Source organism: Oryctolagus cuniculus, chromosome 1 (assembly GCF_964237555.1).
Source record: "Oryctolagus cuniculus chromosome 1, mOryCun1.1, whole genome shotgun sequence".
NCBI lineage: Eukaryota > Metazoa > Chordata > Mammalia > Lagomorpha > Leporidae > Oryctolagus > Oryctolagus cuniculus.
Genome location: NC_091432.1, coordinates 148400618 through 148422001, shown reverse-complemented (window position 1 = coordinate 148422001; position 21384 = coordinate 148400618). Strand labels below are relative to the sequence as shown.

Below are 21384 nucleotides of genomic sequence, written 5' to 3'. Positions count from 1 at the left end.
CCTCAGGCTTCCATTACAACCCTCTCCAGAGAACTGCCTTCCAAGGACACTCCCAGTGACCTAGGTACCTCCCACTAGGCCCCACCTCCAAAAGTTCCCATGACTTCCCAATAGCGCCACCATGGGGACCAAACCTTTAAGACCTGAGCCTCTGATAGACACCAGCCAAACTAGTAAAAACTGTAGTCAACTTCAACCTTAAAATAAGCAAAAAACACAACATGAACTTTCTTCTCCTTCTCTTCAACTTTTCACACCTCCCTGCTCACCCCCAAAATAATATTTATTAAGGAGCTGGTGCATTTTGCATGGGGTGCCTTAGAATTCAGGTGATGTATTTCCAATTTGTTGGAAATCCAGGTGAAATCATGTCTCAGTTTAGTTCTTTCCACCAGGTTTACAGAGTGGACACTAAGGATTTGTCCGCCCAAACTAGAGGGAACCTCAGTCTGTGTGCTGGTATCTTCTCACATCTCAGATCCTAGTTGAACTCTTCTCAGAAGTGTGTCCTAATCAAGGCTAGGAGAACCAACCCTAACACAGGGTTGATGTGCCAGCAAATGGCAAGTTCCAGAAATGAACACAGTGTCCTGGGTGGTCAGGCAATGCAGCGTGTCTTCGCTTCATGTCTGCAAATTTAGGCTTCGTTTCAAAAATCCCTGTCTTCCACAAGGTTAGGTATGCTAATTTGTGTGTGTGTATGTGTGATTTCTAACACAAAGCGTAAAAACCACAATCTTGTGGTAAGTTAGAATACAACAGTCATTAACTCTTAAATCATTGGGATACATTAAAAACTAATTACAACAAGAATAGGATGGAAGTTAGTCCTCTGAAACAATCTGTTTCATAGATTAGCATGAAAACTTATTTGCATATATGCTGTAGACAGGTTTAAAAGGGAGAAAGTTTGCATATATATAGCATATATGGCATATATAGCATTTTAAAGAGAGTAAACATCATGTAGATAATTCTGTGGCCAAAGACAATTCCAGTGTTTTTTACATTTGATGATCATTCATCTTTGTAATATCATCTAAATTTTCATTTTTAAAAATCCCATATATTACTTAACAGAAAAGGCCTAAGAGGTATCAAATGAGACTAGAAGCAAATTAAGTTTCCTTTTGTCCAACTTTGTGTCACTTCCTGCCTCCATAAATAGGGAAAGCAAAATATCTGTGCTTCTTATTCATGTACATCTGCCAAACCAATTAACACCTCCTGAATGTTATCTTAATTGCATTTATTAACATAACATTAACATAGCAGAGAGATAACATTCAGGAGGTATTAATTGGTTTGGCAGGCACTCTTGAATGGGGAGCATAGACAAGGGCCCTTCTCAGTATCTCGTTTTTCCTTTATTTTATTCTATTTATTTATTTTGGTGGTAGAGAGAAAATGAGATTATGTTGAAAGAGAGAAAATATATCTTAACCAAAATGGTAGCCCAATCACAGGGTCACTCAGTTCTGTTGTCTAAAAACTGCAAAGAGGCCTGTGCTCTACAGCCAGCCTCTTTGTCCATTGGCCCAGATGCTCTCTCTGTAGCGTTGTCTCCATGTAGCTCTGGCTAATGAGGCCTGGAGAGGCTTTGAGCCACAGGTATGCTTCTACGTTCAGGGCTGTACCGGCTGCAGTTGTAAATTTTTATAACACTTCAACTGCTTTACAGATCCTCTGAATCCTTTTTGTCTGTCTGATGAGCTTTTAATGGGACTCCTAGCCTTCTAGAATCATGGAAGTATAGAATGTTGTAACTGGATTCATCACTCATTAACTCATTCATTAGGCATTACTGAGCACCTAATCCAGGGACTGTGAAATGCTGGGGTGTACAGATAAACAACATTCAATACCTGGCTCTTCATGTCCAGCTGGCAAGGAATTGGCCACGTAGACAATACTTGCAGGTGTTTTGTTTATAGTAGACACCCAATACATATTTGTTCAGTGAACAAATTCATGAACTGTGATTATTTTGGTTCTCTTCTGGTGATGGGAAGTGTGGGAGTTTAGGGAAATGTGTATAAAGGCAGAATTGAAGACAAAGAGATGATTGTGGAAAAGTTGACTTAATTAGGGACTGACCTAGGGTGGAAACACTAGGAACAGAGAGGAGGGGATCAGTGAAGGAGTCTACAGGACAAAAATAGCTAACATTTGTTGGGGAGTTTTTCTTTGTGCCAGGTAGCCCTCATAGCACTTGATATGCATTGACTTCTCAGCAGACCCATGAAGTGATCCTGTTATTACACCCATTTTAAAGATGAGGTGATTGAGTGTGTGAGGCTAATACTGCTGCCCCTCCTCACTGCAGCCTGTCCACAGCCTAATCTTAACAACCTGTGAAATGTTACCACACTAGCTAAAAGGACTTGGCAGATGTAAATAAGGATTCTGAGATGAGAGATCATCCTGGATTATCCACTTATGCTGGTGTAATGACAGGGTCTTTCTGTAAAGGAGGTGGGAGGATCAGAGTCAGAGTGAGAAGCAGCCTGGATGGAAACAGGTCAGAGAGGAGAGAAGATGCCAGGCTGCTACTGAGGGTAAAAGGGGCCATAAGCAAAGGAATGCAGTAGCTTTTAGAAGGGTTTTCCCTGGGTGCTGTGTGCCATGAGATTCCTCTCGGATATCCCCTTCCCCTCCAACTCTCTTTACAGCCTTTGTCGCTAAAATCCTTGGTTTAATTGTATGATTAAATCATTTCTCTTTTAAAAACTATTTCCTGGGGCTGGCACCATGGCTTAGTAGGTAAGGCCTGCGCCTTTAATGTCAGCATCCCATATGGGCACTGGTTCAAGTCCTGGCTGCTCTGCTTCCAATCCAGCTGCCTGCTTATGTGCCTGGGAAAGCAGCAGAAGATGGCCCAAATGTTTGCACCCACGTGGGAGACCCGGATAAAACTCCTGGCTCCTGGCTTTGCCCTGGCCCAGCCCTGGCTGTTGTGGGAGTGAACACAACGCTCCCTGTAAATCTGACTTTCCAATAAATAAATAAATCTTTAAAAAAATTCCCTCATTACGTTATCATTTCTATGAGGGCCATTTCTGTGTTGTTTACCATTGGTTCAGTGCCTAACACTAGAAGTGGGCTCATGGGTTGGGTGTTTGATGTGACAGTGTAAGGTGGCACTTGAGATGCTCTCGTCCTGTATTGGAGTGCCTGATTCAAGTCCTGGCTCCTTCACTGCCCATTAAGTTTCCTGCTAGTGCACACCTTGGGAGGCAGCACATGATGTTTCAAGTGCTTGGGTACCTGCCACGCACATGGGAGATCCAGACTGAGCTTCAGGTCTTCTTGGCTGTTGTGGGCATTTAGAAAACAGTTTCTCTCTCTCTCTCTCTCCCTTTCTTCAAATAAATGAAAATAAATAACTTAAAAAATATTATGAGAGTATGCTCAGAAAATGCTTGTTAAAAGAATATAGGAAGAGGGGCTGGTGCTGTGGCATAGTGGGCAAAGTTGCTGCCTACAGTGCTGGCATCCCATATGGGCACCAGTTCAAGTCCCAGCTGCTCCACTTTCAATCCAGCTCTCTGCTATGGCCTGGGAAAGCAGTGGAAGATGGCCCAAGTCTTTGGGACCTTGCACCCACATGGGAGACCCGGAAGAAGCTCCGGGCTCTTGCCTTCTGTTTGGCCCAGTTCCAACCATTGCAGCCATTTAGAGAGTGAAGCAGCAGATGGAAGACCCCTCGGTCTCTCTGCCTCTGCCTCTGTAACTCCACCTTTCAAATGAATAAGTAAATATTAACAACAACAACAACAACAACAAAGAATATAGGAAGAGAAGCAGCTCTCTGATTGCTCAGGAAGACATGTTTTTTTGGCTGTTAGTATGTTCTCAACAGTCTTGATATATTGACATAACAGATGACATAGAATCATTTTGTGGCATGCAAGTGCTCTGCTCAGATCCCCCTTCACTGAAGAAGTTACTGGCCCAGTAGCTGTTGAGAGTGTGGCGACTGGCACAGCCTTTACTTATTGAGGGTTGCCTCAGCTGCAGAGAACTGCCTTGCCCAAAAATGTCCTTCTTGGGTGGCTCACACCCAGTGGCTGAGTGGGGTAAGTATCAATCTGGTCATTTCTGTGCGAAGTGGGACGATTCTGATAGGCTGTTTAAACCCCAGAGCTTCCTGCAGGGTTGCCTAAGAACACCACTGGGCCCATATTGCCCTGGACCTCTGCCTTGCCCAGTTCTGCTTCCACTCCCAAGCACACTTGTTAATCAATGTCCTGGAGACTGAACTCTGTCTTGTCTGCTTCCTGAAGACTCCAATCTCAAATAGTCACTAAGCATAGAATTTTATTTTGAGACAGCGAGTTGTAAAGAACAAAACCAGAATATAAAATTAAGGAAAAATCGGGCCGGCGCCGCGGCTCACTAGGCTAATCCTCCGCCTAGCAGCGCCAGCACACCGGGTTCTAGTCCCGCTTGGGGCGCCGGATTCTGTCCCGGTTGCCCCTCTTCCAGGCCATCTCTCTGCTGTGGCCCGGGAAGGCAGTGGAGGATGGCCCAGGTGCTTGGGCCCTGCACCCCATGGGAGAACAGGAAAAGCACCTGGCTCCTGGCTCCTGCCATCGGATCAGCGCAGTGCGCCGGCCGCAGCACGCCGGCCGGGGCGGCCATTGGAGGGTGAACCAACGGCAAAGGAAGACCTTTCTCTCTGTCTCTCTCTCTCACTGTCCACTCTGCCTGTCAAAATAAAATAAAAAAAAAATTAAGGAAAAATCTATAAATCAGCTTAAGATGAAACAAATTCTATCCATTAATTACTATCTTTTCCCTGAGTTAGGAAGTGGCTGCTATTATTAAAGAGTTATCAGCAGAATCCTTTAACATTGTGACGCCCCTCGTGGCTCACTAGGCTAATCCTCCGCCTTGCGGCGCCGGCATACCGGGTTCTAGTCCCGGTCGGGGCGCCGGATTCTGTCCTGGTTGCCCCTCTTCCAGGCCAGCTCTCTGCTGTGGCCAGGGAGTGCAGTGGAGGATGGCCCAGTGCTTGGGCCCTGCACCCCATGGGAGACCAGGAGAAGCACCTGGCTCCTGGCTTCAGATCAGCGCGATGTGCCGGCCACAGCGCGCCGGCTGCGGCGGCCATTGGAGGGTGAACCAATGGCAAAGGAAGACCTTTCTCTCTGTCTCTCTCTCTCACTGTCCACTCTGCCTGTCAAAAAAAAAAAAAAAGTTTATGGAGAGTTGAGCTTCATACCTCTCATTCTTCCTTTCCTTAACGAATCACCAAGTCTCCATGAATCTCTCTCTCAGTAGCTCTTGATTTTGTCTCTATAATCCATCACTGTCACCACTGTCAATTCAAGCCACCCATTGGTCTTCATTCCATGAACAGTTCTCTTGTTCTCTTATTTTGTCCTCCTTAGTTTTTCCTCTGTGTCTTAATGGTCATTGCCCATTTGAAAGCTCTTAGAAGCTTCCTGTCACCCCAAGCATAGATTGTGGCTCCATAACCTGACATCAGAGCCCTCTTTAATCAGGCTCCTCCTTGTTTCTAGTTTCATCTCAGACATGCCTGTGTTGCCTTCCTCCCTTCACCACTGCCTCCATGGTTTTGGCTCTGCTTATGTTCTCTAAAATGTCCATTCTTGGGGCTGGCATTGTGGTGTAGTGGGTAAAGCCACTCCCTGTGATACTGGCATTCCGTATGGGTGCTGGTTTGAGTCCTAATTCCACCTCTGATCCACTTCCCTGCTAATCCACATGGGAAAGCAGTGGAAGATAGCCCAACTGCTTGGGTTCTGCACCCACATGGAAGACCCGGAAGAAGCTCCTGGCTCCTGGGTTTGACCTGGCCCAGTCCAGGCCATTGTGGCCATTTGGGAGTGAACCAATGAATGGAAGACCTCTGTGTGTGTGTGTGTGTGTGTGTGTGTCTGCCTCTTCTCTCTCTTTCTCTATATCTCTGTGTTTCAAATAAATAAAAATAATTAATTAAAAAAAAGTTCATGTTCACACATAGGCCCATTGTGACCTAGATTCTCTCTGGAGCTCCAGCCTTCAGTTTTGCCATTATTCCCCTTTTCTACTCTTAGTTTTACTGAATGCCATGCAGCTCCTCGTCCTTGTGTGCCTCTGAGCCTTTGCACATCTTGTTCCCTCTGTCTGGACCATGTTCCCCTGTGGGGAGCAACTCGGACTAGACTAAGTTACTGGAATTAAGACTTATTCTATGCATCTGCTCTCCCACAATATGGCGCTGGGAGAGGAGGAAAAAGCTTCTACACAGCTGCCTCCAGTTCAACCAATAAACTGTAGGACCTGCTCCTGATTGGAGGAGAGCAGCGTACTTGGCGTGTGGGTAGCAGAGTTGGGATTGGTGGAAGAGGACTATAAAGGAGGAGAGAGACAACATGCACCAGAAACACCTGAGGAACATCTGAGCAGCCCCCAAGAGAGCCGGCCGGTGGTGTGCCGCTCCCCCGCGGAAGTGGGGAAAGTGGCAGGGGGCCCACCCCTCCATGGAGGTGGAAGGGTTGGTAGCCAACCCGGGAAGAACCAGCAGCAAACCCGGGGAGGGCCGAGCAGACAAAAGAACAACGCAGGGTTTAGTGTCGTTCCTCGACGAAGAGGGGGAGCGACATAATGGTGCCGTGACTCGGATAAGAAACCTAGGCAGGGTTTAGTGTCGTTCCTCCACGAAGAGGGGGAGCGACACCCCTTCTCTGACCACCCAGCACCACAGCCGCCTTTTGCCATGTTGATTTCTATCACTAGTCACTCTTCTTGATTCCATGAGTATGGATTTGATATTTCCTTACTATGTTCTGTCATAGCACTCTATGTTTAGTCTTTTCATTTTTATTTTTATTTGCTTCTAAAAATTTACTTATTTATTTGCAAGGCAGAGTTATAGAGCGAGGGAGAAAATGACAGGCAGACAGAAAGAGACCTTCCCTCTCCTAGTTCACTGCCCAAATGGCTGCAATAGCCAGGCTGGACCAGAATGAATCTAGCAGCATGGAACTCCATCTAGGTCTCCCCTGTGGGTGGCAGGAGCCCAAAGACTTGCACCATCTTCTGCTGCTTTCCCAGGTTCATTAACAGGGAGCTGGACCTAGTGGAGCAACCAGAACTCAAACTGGTACTCATATGGGATGTCAGCATTGCAGGCAGTGGCTTAACACACTGTGCCACAATGCCCGCCCCGTTTGGTGTTTTTTATATTGCTGTACTATTTGTAACTGCCTCTAAATTTGACAGTCTGAGCCACTGTATTAAACTCTTTATGCAGAGCTGTATTCCCCAGAAACTAATATAGTGCCTACCACATAGATGGTACTGATGTGGTATATATGTGTATTAATGAACATATTAGTTTCTAATCTAGGTTCTTGTCTCACACAGAGATAAAAATTCAAAGGGAAGGCCTTGTAATGTGCACAAATGAGATCAGAATTTATCTAATAGTGAGGGAATAAATATACATTCACATGCAAGTGTGGGCTGGGACCCTACATGGAAAAATACCCATCATGAGTGGTCCATAAGGTGGCCTGTGAAAGACAGATAGAAAATGAGAATGGTACCTCTGAGAGAGAAAATGAGAGGGGCAACTTTTTTTTTTTTTTTTGACATGCAGAGTGGACAGTGAAAGAGAGAGACAGAGAGAAAGGTCTTCCTTTGCCGTTGGTTCACCCCCCCAATGGCCGCTGCAGCTGGCGCACCGCGCTGATCCGAAGGCAGGAGCCAGGTGCTTCTCCTGGTCTCCCATGCAGGTGCAGGGCCCAAGGACTTGGGCCATCCTCCACTGCACTCCCTGGCCACAGCAGAGAGCTGGCCTGGAAGAGGGGCAACTGGACAGAATCCAGCGCCCCAACTGGGACTAGAACCTAGTGTGCTGGTGCTGCAGGCGGAGGATTAGCCTAGTGAGCCGTGGCGCTGGCCGAGAGGGGTAACTTTAAGCGTGGTCTATGGTGAAAAGAGACCTTTTCTCCATTCTCAGCCTCTTATGAGGTAGGTTGTAGTATCTTAATGGGATATACAAATGGGATGAGGTCTTAGCATGAGATCTGGTCCCAGATGAGACAGGTGCATCCTGGGAAGGTGGGTGTATCAAGCTAACAGTTAAAGAGATAGGGTTACATTGTGGGTTTTAAGGATTCCAACTTGCATGATCTTTAACCAACTGCCTGGTTATACTGTTTCCTGGGAAATATTTATTGATGAATGAATAAATGAATAAGTAACTGAAGTCTCATTAGAACACAGCATAGGCATTTGGGGCCACATTTTAGAGATAATGGGATTGAGGTTGACTTAGCTAAGATTATATGGTATTTGGGTCTTCTGATGACAAATCTAGTGTTATCCATTTTAAATGGATATTTTAAATTCTTCATTTATTCCACAGTGTATCATTCCATGAATATTTGAAGCCTGCTCTTTGTTGGGCTCTATTATAGCTGCTAGATTGACATGGCCTCTCTTAGAGGGTTTACATTCTAGAAGAAAAGCTTGACTGAAGGTTGGTGTTGTGGTATAGGGTAATGCTGCTGTCTGGGTTTGGGTCTCTTATGTGGATATTAGGGACCCAAGTACCTGCCAGGGTACACATTAGCAGGAAGCTTGATTAGGAGCAAGGAAGGAGCTAGTGTTGTGGTGTAGCAGGTAAAGCCACTGCCAGAGATGACAGCATCCCATATGGGCTCCAGTTGGAACCCATGCTACTCTGCTTCTGATCCATCTCCCTGCTAATGCTCCTGGGAAAGCAGCAGAAGATGGCCCAAGTCCTTGGACCCCTATGTCAACTTGGGACACTCGATAGTGAAGAAGCTTCTGGCTCCTGGCTTCAGATAGGCCCAGTTCTGGCTGTTGCGCTATTTGGGGTGTGAACCAGTGGATAGAAGATCCCTCTCCCTTCTTCTTCCTCCTCCCCTTCCCTTTCCATCTCTCACCTTCTCCTCCTTTTCCCCCCTCTTGTTCTCCCTCTCTCCACTCTCCTCCCTCTCCCTTCCCCTCCCCCCCTTTCCACCTCCCTTTCTCCCTCTCTCCTTCTCTCTCTGTAACTCTGCCTTTCAAATAAAATCTTAAAAAAAAAAAAAAAAGAGCCGGCGCCGCGGCTCACTAGGCTAATCCTCCGCCTAGCGGCGCCGGCACACCGGGTTCTAGTCCCGGTCGGGGCACCGGATTCTGTCCCGGTTGCCCCTCTTCCAGGCCAGCCCTCTGCTGTGGCCAGGGAGTGCAGTGGAGGATGGCCCAGGTGCTTGGGCCCTGCACCCCATGGGAGACCAGGAAAAGCACCTGGCTCCTGGCTCCTGCCATCGGATCAGCGCGGTGCGCCTTCCGCAGCGCGCCGGCCGCGGCGGCCATTGGAGGGTGAACCAACGGCAAAAGGAAGACCTTTCTCTCTGTCTCTCTCTCTCACTGTCCACTCTGCCTGTCAAAAAAAAAAAAAAAAAAAAAAAAGAGAGAGAGAGAGAGAGCCCCAGGAGCTAGAACTCAAACCAGGCACTCTGAAAACGGGCATGTGACAACTTAATCAGTGCATCAAATGCCCACTCCATCTAAATTTTTTTCCAAAATATTGTTTTTTTTTGTTTTTTTGTCTCCATTACAAAATTAATGCTTTCTTATTTTAAATGACCAAAATCCTATCGCTCAGTGAAAGCCCAGTGTGCATTCTTCTGTATCTTTCTTCTATGATTATACAGATATATACAACTTGCTATATTTTTATTCTTGCAAACATTAGATTATAATATAAATCTGCTCAGTACCCTTTTTATTTAATATATTGTGTGTTTATCTAAATGACTAAATACATACATTTTCACAGCCTTATATTATTCTGTTACATTGATGTACCATAATTTATTTAAGCAATTTCCTTTTGATAGCCATTCTAATCATTTTGCATTTATGAATGATGCTAAACTTATTTCTAGATTTCTCTACATCTATATCCTTTTATATCATTTCCATAGAAAAATGTACTTAAAATAAAATATAATTCTTTTTTTTTTTTTTTTTTGACAGGCAAAGTTAGACAGTGACAGAGAGAGAGAGACAGAAAGAAAGGTCTTCCTTCCGATGGTTCACCCCCTACATGGCTGGCTACGGCCGGCACGCTGCGCTGATCTGAAGCCAGGAGCCAGGTGCTTCTCCTGGTCTCCCATGCAGGTGCAGAGCCCAAGCACTTGGGCCATCCCCCACTGCCTTCCCGGGCCACAGCACAGAGCTAGACTGGAAGAGGAGCATCCGGGACAGAACCGGAGCCTCAACCGGGACTAGAACCCGGAGTGCCAGCACTGCAGGCGGAGGATTAGCCAAGTGAGCCACGGCACCAACCAAAAATATAATTCTTGATCATATAAAATTTATTTTAATATTTTCATGAGTTCGGCCGGCGCCGCGGCTCAGTAGGCTAATCCTCTGCCTGTGGTGCCAGCACACCGGGTTCTAGTCCCAGTCAGGGGGCCGGATTCTGTCCCGGCTGCCCCTCTTCCAGGCCAGCTCTCTGCTGTGGCCCGGGAAGGCAGTGGAGGATGGCCCAAGTGCTTGGGCTCTGCACCCCATGGGAGACCAGGAGAAGCACCTGGCTCCTGGCTTCGACCGCAGTGCGCCGGCCGCGGCGGCCATTGGAGGGTGAACCAACGGCAAAGGAAGACCTTTCCCTCTGTCTCTCTCTCTCTCTGTCCACTCTGCATGTCCAAAAAAAAAAAAAAAAAAAAAAAAAGAAGAAGAATATTTTCATGGGTTCAAGATTTATGATCAAGTTTTAATCTTTGGAAATATATAGGCATTGAATTCTTTGAATTTCATTTTTCCTCAAATGACTGACCAGCTTTCTCAATATTATTTATAATTTAATGCAACATTTCTCTAGTAATGATGTGCCAACTCCATCATCCAGTAAATTATTTACATATACTTTGGATCTGTTTCCAGGCTGTCTATTCTGTCATCAATCTGGCTACAAATTTTAGGGAAACTGCTTTGTTATTTTGAATCTAGTAGCTTGCTAACAGGTTTTACTATTTTGGTGGGCCTAGTCCTATTTTGCTCCCAACTCTGTTGATTTTTTTTTTTTTTTTTGCAGAGATTTCCTAATTCTCGGTGCCCTCCCCACCCCCCGTTTTCTTTTTAAAATAGAACTTAATACCTCATTATCAAGTTTTTAAAAAAACTAATCTGTGGAGATTTTTTGGTGATTACATTAAATTTATACATTATTTTGAGAGACATTGGCATCTTCATAACTATCTTTCTAAAATAAATCTAGCTTCTTTTATATTCTGCTTAAAAAACCTGTTGTAGCTCCCTAAAGGGAAAGTTGTGTTTCTCTACCTGGCATCTGGCATTTAACATCTTACATATTTAAAGACATAGAAAATAAGGTAGGTCCCTTAGATTACAGTAACTCAAAGAACATGTCATTTGAATCTCAGAGTTGTGGGAGGGGGCTGGGCAGTAGAGAATCACTGGCAGATGGAAGATGTGACCTGGAAATCTGTGTTTACATCATTTGCAGTTGCAACTGAAGCCCTTGGCTCCTAAGCTTGATTGCATTTTGGCTTGAAGTTCCATCAGTGGAAGGACATCAGTTCTAAGCTCCAAGCATTCCAAGAATATGTGCATGATCAAGGCTATCTTTCTTTTAAGTCTTGGGAAAACTATGACTTTCTAAAGTTTGGCTCCTGACTCTTGACATTGAAGAAGAAAATTCCACTAACTGCAAAATAAATAATTTGGCTGCTTTGTGTTTAGCTTGCAGCATAATCTCCAAATCCTGGCCCCAGTAAAAGTTTCTGTTGGCTCTTTTCATTCCTCCTCACCCTTCCTAAGTTCTCCATGTGTTTCCCTGTTCTCTGCCATGTACAAGGTCTGGTAGTGGAGATCTGGGTCAGTGATAGGGTGGTTAAGAAGGAAATGAGAGGGAACAGAGAGAAATGTCAAGAAAACCAACTTGGCAGTGTTCAAACTTGCTGAGAGAAGACTTCACTGTCTCTTTGCATTAACATTTATTTATTTAATTAGAAATTTAAAACAGTACTTTAAACTAATTCATTCTTCAGCCACCCCTTGAGAAATAGTTAACCTGTAGGAATTCAAATGCACGCACTCTTGCAGATTGTAGACCATGATTTTTTAGACATCCGGCTACAATTCTGTGGATATTCACAGTGTATTTATTTATATAAACCATGTTAGCTGGAAAGTCTTATAAAAATTCAGTCATGGTATTTGTGAATTGGATTTCATGGTTAAATTGCTAATGTTGAGATATCAAAACAACACCCCCATTGCCTCAGTTCCTTCTTACACTGGGAGAAGAATAATTGCACAGGTTTTCAAACTCCAGAGATTTTCCTTTGGTCATTGGTTTCAAGTTTCCCTCCAGCCTTATTGGAGAGAAGCTAAAACAGCTACAGTACAACAGTTTGTGTGTTTTTTGACCTTCATTGCTTTGCCTCTTCCTTACTAAATTTGATATTGAGCAATGAAGCAATGAAAAGAAGAAAACAAAAACAGGAATAGAAAACAGGTACAATTTAGATACTGAATTATCACTGTTGAATAATTAAAAGCTTGGTCCAAATAAGTTGAAACTGATAATTACCATATGGCAAAATAATGCCAAAACATTTTTCAATCTTTATGTTGCTTTCTAGATGTGCTATATGTTTGTGCAAAGAAGAGACACCCCAACTTCGCCACTATTTTTAAGATGAAGTTACAAAATGGTTACTAATAACTTCTGCAGGGATTGACATATTTTTGACAATTATCTAAATTCCAGCTATTTCAAATTAGTAAAAGCAAGATTAGAATGTATCAATTATTAAACACAAAAATAAGGGAAGAATACAGAAACACATACAATCTGTTTTTTATTCTTATGAAATGTTACAAATATACCAAAAGCCTAGTTTCCTCTTTTGAGTGCAAGAGCTTAGTCAAATAACCAGGAATTAGAAGAAGAAGAAGAAAAAAATCCTAAGCCATTTGTCTCTCCCAAGATCTGATCATGAATTATAGAGCTTGGGGTTCAAGGACACTAATTGCCTGTCCTACCCTGCAGGGAGTTGAACTGAGCTCTATTGGAGGTCACAGCCGGGCAGCAGAAGACAGAAGGTAATGAGATGTGTGGGCAGTAGGGCACTGGCTCATTGGCTGCTCATCTGAGAAATCCTGGTGCATGGATGAGGACCAGACTCTGAAAAATAATGAGGCAGATATGACTCATTGATTCAACTTGAAGCAGAAGAATGGTGAAAGAAAAGGAAAGAGACCAAAAAAAAAAAAAAAAAAAAGCCCTCAAGATGGTAGGAGACGTCCAAGATAAAAAGCAGCCTTTACAGGGAGCATTGCCTTATCAGGGCTGAGTTGGAGATGTACCTTTATTTGTTATTTGTGCACTTATTTGAAGGGAACGTCTGAGGGCCCACAGAGTAAGTAGAACCAGGGCGTGCACGTTTGCTTTAATAAGCTACATCCTTTGCACGGGAAGAAGCAAAGTCATCAAACATTATAGACCCTATAATGGCAAGTAGAGACAGACTTCTGGGTTGGTTTGGCTTTTATCCATTAATAAAAGAACATTTCAAACCCACATAGAAGCAGAGAGGAAAAATACTCTGAACTGCGTGTGACCGCTGCCCGGCTTCAACAGTTGTCAACATTTCACCTATGTTGGAGAAATATATTTCTTGCTGAAAAGAGTGTCCCGAGGAGAAGAGACCTGGAGGGTGAAAGCAGCTGGAAGGGGGGTGAGCAAAGGCCCACATTGTCAGTAGGACTCCCTGAAGCCCTCCAGTGTGAAATCACTCCAGAGTTACCTGCATTCCTTGTTAAATGAAAGGTAAGAGCCCTGTGAATAATCCAGTAATCAAAAACTAGTTACTACTGCTTTGACTTTTCATTACAGGTTTTTCAGTCACTTACATTTAAAAATTTTTAATATATCATTATTTTAAACACACATCATTATTTTAATTATATCCAATTAAATATATCTGCATCTCCTCAGCATGCATCATTATGTACTTTACTAAAAAGCACTTTGAATCAAATTGCACACCACCGTTCGTTCTTTCTTGTAATTTATGTGCACATATCTGCAGCAGATTTATCCATTTTGGAGATTAATTATCAGGAACTTTGTGTAAAGGTGAAACTTAACCTGAAGTTCAATTTACTTGTGCATTTATAATTTTATGATATTATTTTATTGTTTTATAAGACATTGTTTTTTTTTCCATCTGAGGAGATTATGGATATATGACTAGAAGTCATTACAGTTACCAAACCCTTTGTGTCCAAGTTATTCAATTATTCATCTCTTTTGTGTCTCCTAAGACTCACTGTCTTTTTGGAATCTTCTGAATAGTAGTCCAAAAGTCTTGGTCTGATCACATCAAAATAATATTGCTAGGTTACAAGAATATAAACAATATATCGCTCAGTGATTGTTTTCAGCTCCATTTGGAGAATGTTAGCTCCTTTACGGACATGTCTGTTACTTTTTTAAAAATTATTTATTTGAAAGGCAGAATTATATACAGAGAGAAGCAGAGATAGAGATCTTCCATCCACTGGTTCACTCCCCAAATGGCTGCAATGGACAGGGCTGTGACAGGCTGAAGCCTGGAGCCAGGAGCTTCTTCTAGGTCTCCAACATGGGTATCAGGAGCAAGGATTAGGGCCATCTTCCGATGCTTTTCCCAGGTCTTCAGCAGGAAGCTGGATCAGAAATGGAGCAGCCAGAATTTGAATTGACACCCATATGGGATGCCAGCACTGCAGGCAGTGGCTTAACCCATTTTGCCACAGCACCAGCCCCAGTAATTAATATCTGCTTTTGCATTCCTTGGAGGGCGTAAGAAATCTTTACTACTGGTGTTTGACACAGGGTGGAGTCTGCAAAGATCCTTAACCTAGAATTCAGCACATCGCTTTCCTGTTCTAGCAGGCTCTCTCTGTCAGCTGTGCCCCCCACACCCTGCCATCCTCCTGGCTATTTACAATAAAGTGATTCACTAATAAAATTCAAAGAGAAAAGATGTAATATATAGCCGTTGTTGGAGGCAACCAGTTGATCTAGTTTACTGCTGATGTATTGACTGGTTCCTGTATTCTAGTTCTTAAATCCTTGGGTTGAAATTCTCTGTGATTTGAATCCTGTCTTCCCCACCCACATCCCCTGATTTAGTCATAATCTTTACTTCTGCCAGTGTTTAGACAATAGTTTTCCTGAATGGCTTCTGGATTCACTCAACTCTTAGACTCTGGGTCTCTTGCCCATCGTCAGACCAGTTCTCTGCTGTTCCTCCCACCCCATTTCAGTGGACATTGGGAATTAGAAATGCAGTTACTCTGTGACCCGAGAACATCAGTTAGAGTCTGTACTCTCAGTGTCATCATTTATGCGTGTTTTGGTCAGTTTGGGATGCTATAACAAAGTACCATAAAGTGGGAGGCTTATAAACTGTGGAAATTTGTCTCTCACAGTTCAGGGAGCTGAGAAGCCCTAGATCTAACCACTGTCAGGTTTGGTGTCTGGGGATGGCTTGTTTTCTGGTTCATAGATGGCCTTCTCACAGTGTCCTCACTCTGTAGAGGGTCAAGGGCACCACCAGGGCTCCTTTACAATGTCACTAATCCTGTGCATGAGGAGCCACCTTCATTACTTAATCACTTCCCAAAGGCCCTCCCTGCAGACACCATCATATTGAGGGTTTATGTTACAATATAAGGATTGGGGGGCTGGCGGAGTGGAGAAGAGATTTAAGCATTCAGTGTGTGCTAATTAAGGAATTCAGATTAAGTCATCTCTAATGGTTCTTTCATTATGAACATTGTTTTCTTTGTGATTTTTGCCTTTTTAAAATTTTATTTTATTTGTTTGAAAGGCAGAGTGAGAGAGAAAGACAGGGATCTTCCATCTGTTGGTTCTCTCCCCAAATGGCTGTAATGTCTGGGGCTGGACCAGATGAAAGCCAGGAGCCTAGAACTCCATCAGGGTCTCCCACATAGGTATCAGGGGCCCAAGCCCTTGGGCCGTTTTGTGCTGCTTTCTTAGGCACATTAGCAGGGAGCTGGATGGGAAGCAGAGAAGCCAGGATTTGAATCCAGAGCTTCCATGTGGGGTGCTGGCATTGCAGGCCACAATTTAACCCACTGTGTCACAACGCCAGCCCCTTGCCGTATTTTTTTAATATTACATAATTTATACATGGTTATACTCTCACTGTAAAAGTTTTAAGGAGTACACATGTGTACAGAAAATGGTGGTAGAGTCCCCTCAACTTCACTGTTCCTCTCACTACCCTTCCACAGCCAAAGATAACAACTGACATTAACATTCCTTGATTAATTTGTAGAATAAAAAATTGTCACACAAAATTGCTTCTTTGTGACCTTTGAGCTGCTATGATTTCTGCATTCTATTTTGGACACTGTTAGTCATTCAAGAGCTGTGCTGGTGAGGAATGGTGTGGGTGATCTGAAAGGCACAAGCTTTCAGCAGAAGATTTGAAATATGAACAATGAATTATTCTCCTTGGTTTGCATAACAGTCTGTGAAGTTAGTTCTCTCTCTTTACAATGACAAGGGAATTTAAGGGGAAGATGATGGTGGTGAGAAGAGTAGAGGGAGGGAAAACATGTTTTTGTCATTTTACAGTGTTCAGTGTGTGAAACTAGTCTTTCAGGGATTTTATTTCCTTCTTCACAATAGCTCATGAAACTTGCGTAGCAAATGATGTTTTTAGGATTAAGTTTTGTGAATCCAGTGATCAAATTTACCCTTGACTAGAGTAACTGAGAACATAGACTGTGATAAAATTCTATGTAAATAAATATTTTTTAGGAAAACGCTATGTTAAAATGATAACATACAACCATTTTAATGGTAAGTTATTGTATAAGCAACAGTGTACTTTAGAGCAAAATTTAAAGAAGTACAAATGCGTTGGTATGATTCGGTTCCTGTGTTACTAGCATTATCTAGTAGCAGTAGCTAATTATTTGAACAACAGAGCTGTCCTGAGGAAACAGTTTTAACTTACCAGAATCAGATCCTCTTCAGAATGAACAAAGCTCTGAGGTTTTTAGAATGTGATTGGCGGGAAGAGCATATGAAGCTCTTGCAGTTTCCTTGCTATTGTTCATCTCTTCTCTTTAGCAGATGGTACTTGGAACTCATTTTACATAAGAGTTTATAAGGACAAATCCCAGTTTTGGTTTTAATTTCTTTGCTTCTTTGTACCATATAAAATTAGAAGGTACAAAAGAAAGGCAATACCTATATGTATTAAATATCAACCTCAATGGCCCAAGTGCTTGGGCCCTGCACCCTATGGGAGACCAGGAGAAGCACCTGGCTCCTGCCTTTGGATCAGCGCAGTGTGCCGGCCTCAGCGGCCTTTGGGGGGTGAACCAACGGCAAAGGAAGACCTTTCTCTCTGTCTCTCTCACTGTCCACTCTGCCTGTCAAAAACAAAACAAAACAAAACAAAACAAAAAAACCCCAACCTCAGTCCTTTTTTTTTAAGCATAATTTTTTTTAGATTTTATTATTTTTGTTTATTTTCCTCATTCAACAGACAGAGACAGACAAGAGTTCCCATTTGCTTGTTTACTCCCCAAATGCTGACAATATCTGGGTCTGAAATGGGAGTTGGAAATGTAAGTTGGGTGTCCCATGTGGGTAGCAGGGACCACTTGAGCCGTCGTCACCTGGTATCTCCCAGGGTCTGCTTTGGTGGGAAGCTGGAACCAGGAGCTGGAAGTGGGAATAGAACCCTGGCACTATAATATGGGACACAGTACCTTAACTGGCATCTTAATCACCAGGCCAGTTGCTGTCCCAAACTGGGGACTTAACACATTTTTAAAACACTTTTTTAGACCTGTGACTAGCGCAGAAAGACAGAATATTAAATATTATCTAACCCTACAAGTAAATAATTTTGCACTGCAAATTCTATACCCAGCCAAACTGTGTTTTAGTGAAAGAACAAAATAAAAATATTTTTGGATTTGATCGCAGGTGTTCTCTGAAAGTGATTTTCAAAACATATTCCTATGAAGCAGTGAGAAAAATAAAGTGAATGTAGCAGATATTAATATGTGAGTAAAAATTAAAGTTATAAATGAATTCTAATGAACTACTGTCAGATAATATGAAAACGTTTGTTAAATAACCCAGAACTAAAATTCCAACCTGAAAGTCGTGTATGTGGGAGTACAGAGATTAGAGAATAGGGAATGGAGGTGGTGGCAGAATAGAAGGAATCCTAAAGATTTTTGCCTTGTGGGGCTGGCACTGTGGCGTAGCGGATGTGGTCTCTGCCGACAATGCTGGCATCCCATATGGTGCCGGTTCAAGACTTGGCTGCTTCAGTTCTGATCTAGCTCTCTGATAATGGCCTGGGAAAAGCAGCAGAATTTGGCCCAAATACTTGGGACCCAGCTACCAACATGGGAGACCTGGAAGAAGCTCCTAGCTTCAGCCTGGCCCAGCCCTGGCAGTTGTGGCCATTGGGAGAGTGAGCCAGCAGGTGGAAGATCTCTCTCTCTCTCTGTCTCTCCCCCTTTTTCTGTAACTCTGAGTTTCAAATAAATAAATAAATCTTTAAAAAATAAAAAAAATTAAAAATTGTTGCCTTGATCAAGAGCATGGTAGAGACCCTGATTATTTCTAGACTTTGATAAAATAGATACATTTAAGTGTGAGAATTAAAATGTATAGGTATTCCCTAAGAAGCACTTAATAGGATATGTATCTTTGTAAACATTTTTTAAAAACATTTATTTATTTTTTTGAAAGTCAGAGTTACACAGAGAGAGACGGAGAGGCAGAGAGAGAGAGAGGTCTTCCATTTGCTGGTACATTCCCCAATTGGTCACAACGGTCAGAGCTGCGCCCATCCGAAGCCAGGAGCCAGGAGCTTCCTCTGGGTCTCCCACACGGGTGCAGGGGCCCAATGACTTGGACCATCTTCCACTGCTTTCCTAGGCCACAACAGAGAGCTGGACAGGAAGTGGAGCTGCCGGGACTTGAACCAGCGCCCACATGGGATGCTAGCACTGCAGGTGCTGAGTTTACCCACTACATCACAGCGCTGGCCTCTCTTTGTAAACATTTTTTAAAAAGAAGAAAAGTACCTGGGAAAGCAGCAGAAAATGGCTCAAATTCTTGGGCCCCTGCCACCCATGTGGGAGACCAGAGGAGCCTCCTGACTCCTGCTTTGGCTGCGTCTTGCCCCGTCCATTGTGGTCCTTTGGGGAATGAACCAACAGATGGAGGGTTAGTCTGTCTGTCTCTCTCTTTCCCTCTCTCTCTCTCTCTCTCTCTCTCTACACCTACACCTACACCTACATCTACCTTTCAAATGGATAAATACATCTTTAGAACAAAAGAAGAAGAAAAATAGTGGAACTACTGGACAAATTCTACAAAAAGCAGAGAATAAAAGAGACTGAGAGAAAAAACATGATAAATAGAAAACATAAAAATAGATGGTGGGACAATGGGCACCAGAACTCCAAGATGGCATCAGCCATATCATTGCATGAGAATGAATTTTTTTAAAGATTTATTTTATTTATTTGAAAGACAGAGTTGCAGAGAGAGAGGTCTTCCATCCACTGGTTCACTCCCCAGATGGTTGCAACGGCTGGAGCTGTGCCGATCTGAAGCCAGGAGCCAGGAGCTTATTCTGGGTCTCCAACGTGGTGCAAGGGCCCAAGGACTTGGGCCATCTTCTATTGCTATCCCAGGCCATAACAGAGAACTGGATCAGAAGTAGAGCAGCCACAACTAAAACCAGCGCCCATATGGGATACAGGCACTTCAGGCCAGGACGTTAACCCACTGCGCCACAGTGCCGGCCCCATCACGAGGATAAATTTAATGGGTGTCAAGTGAGAGCTGCTGCCAAGTTGAACATTGATGTGGACTTCACTCCCAAAGGCACTGGGGGAGTGTTTCATAGAGATCACTGCCTGTATTACAACAAGGACATTAATGTGAAGAAAGGGAGCATTGTTGGACTTTATGTGCTGTTGGCAGCTTACATGTTATTCAGTGATTGCTTTCTTACAAAGAACTCAAACATGAGTGGTGTTGCAAGTACCACTGAAGAGAGGGCCAGGGTGGAAGGCACACTTCATACCACTGACCATGTCCTCCTTGGCTTAGGCCCCTCCATGGAGAACTCTATCAGTGCTGAGTCTTTCTCTATTCTGAGAATTAATACCCAACAAAAGCTGACCAATCCTTGTTTAAAAAACATTGATGGAGGCAAATAAGTCAAACACAAATAGTTATACTAACTATAAATGGCTTAGATTTCCTTTTTAAAACAGACTTACATATTGGATAGAGGAAAGAAAATACAACTTAATATTACTAAAATATTTGACGATTCAAGGCAATATCATATGCAAAGTTTGAAAAGAATATATGATAGTTGTGCTATAGTCTATGTATAAAGAAATAAAAACAAAAAACATCCCACAAAAATGATGGAAATACAGATGCAGATAAACCCATAGTCATAATGGGAAATTTTAATACAATTTTCTCAAAAACTAATAAATACAGGAGATAGAACTTTATTTTTTTAAAGGTTTTATTTATTTATTTGAAAGTCAGAATTACACAGAGAGAGGAGAGACAGAGAAAGAGAGAGGTCTTTCATCCGCTGGCTCACTCCCAATTGAACACAATAGCCAGAACTACGCCAATCCGAAGCCAGGAGCCAGGAGCTTCTTCCTGGTCTCCCACAGAGGCGCAGGGGCCCAAGGACCTGGGCCATCTTCTACTGCTTTCCCAGGTCAAAGCAGAGAGCTGGATCAGAAGTGGAGTAGCCGGAATTAAAACCGGCGCCCACATGGGATGCCGGTGCTTCAGGCCGGGGTGTTAACCTGCTGCACCACAGTGTCGGCCCCAGGGGATATAATTTTTTTTTTTAAAATATGTTATTGCACTAGGAAAACCTCCATAAAATCTAAAGAGATCATAATCTATATCTTTGAACACAATAAGTAAAACTAAATATTAACAAAAAAGAAGAGTTCTAAGAGTTCTGTAGCCCTTATCCATTCATTTGGGACAAAAAAGACATACCCTTCTACATTACTTGTGGGTTGGAAAGGAAATAAAGGTAGAGGGGCCGGCGCTGTGGCGCAGTGGGTTAACGCCCTGGCCTGAAGTGCTGGCATCCCATATAGGCGCTGGTTCGAGACCCGGCTGCTCCACTTCCCATCCAGCTCTCTGCTGAGGCCTGGGATAGCAGTGGAGGATGGCCCAAGTCCTTGGGCCCCTGCACCCACATGGGAGACCCAGAAGAAACTCCTGGCTTCGGATTGGTACAGCTCCGGCCGTCACGGCCAATAGGGGAG

The 21384-nt window shown here is 43.4% G+C and overlaps 1 protein-coding gene across 3 annotated transcripts in view; it reads left to right on the top strand.

The window, feature by feature from the left end:
* LOC100355171 (uncharacterized) overlaps positions 1–21384 on the top strand; it is a 191559-nt gene that overhangs the window by 118077 nt on the left and 52098 nt on the right. The window contains exon 4 of one of the 3 annotated variants that reach the window (XM_070050420.1): positions 11504–11737. The exons of the other annotated variants lie outside the window; for them this stretch is intronic. Within the exon in view, the coding sequence (XP_069906521.1) occupies positions 11504–11529 (26 nt within the window). The 3' untranslated portion in view covers positions 11530–11737. Of the gene's footprint in view, positions 1–11503; positions 11738–21384 lie in introns of those variants that run through there. 3 annotated transcript variants of the gene reach the window in all.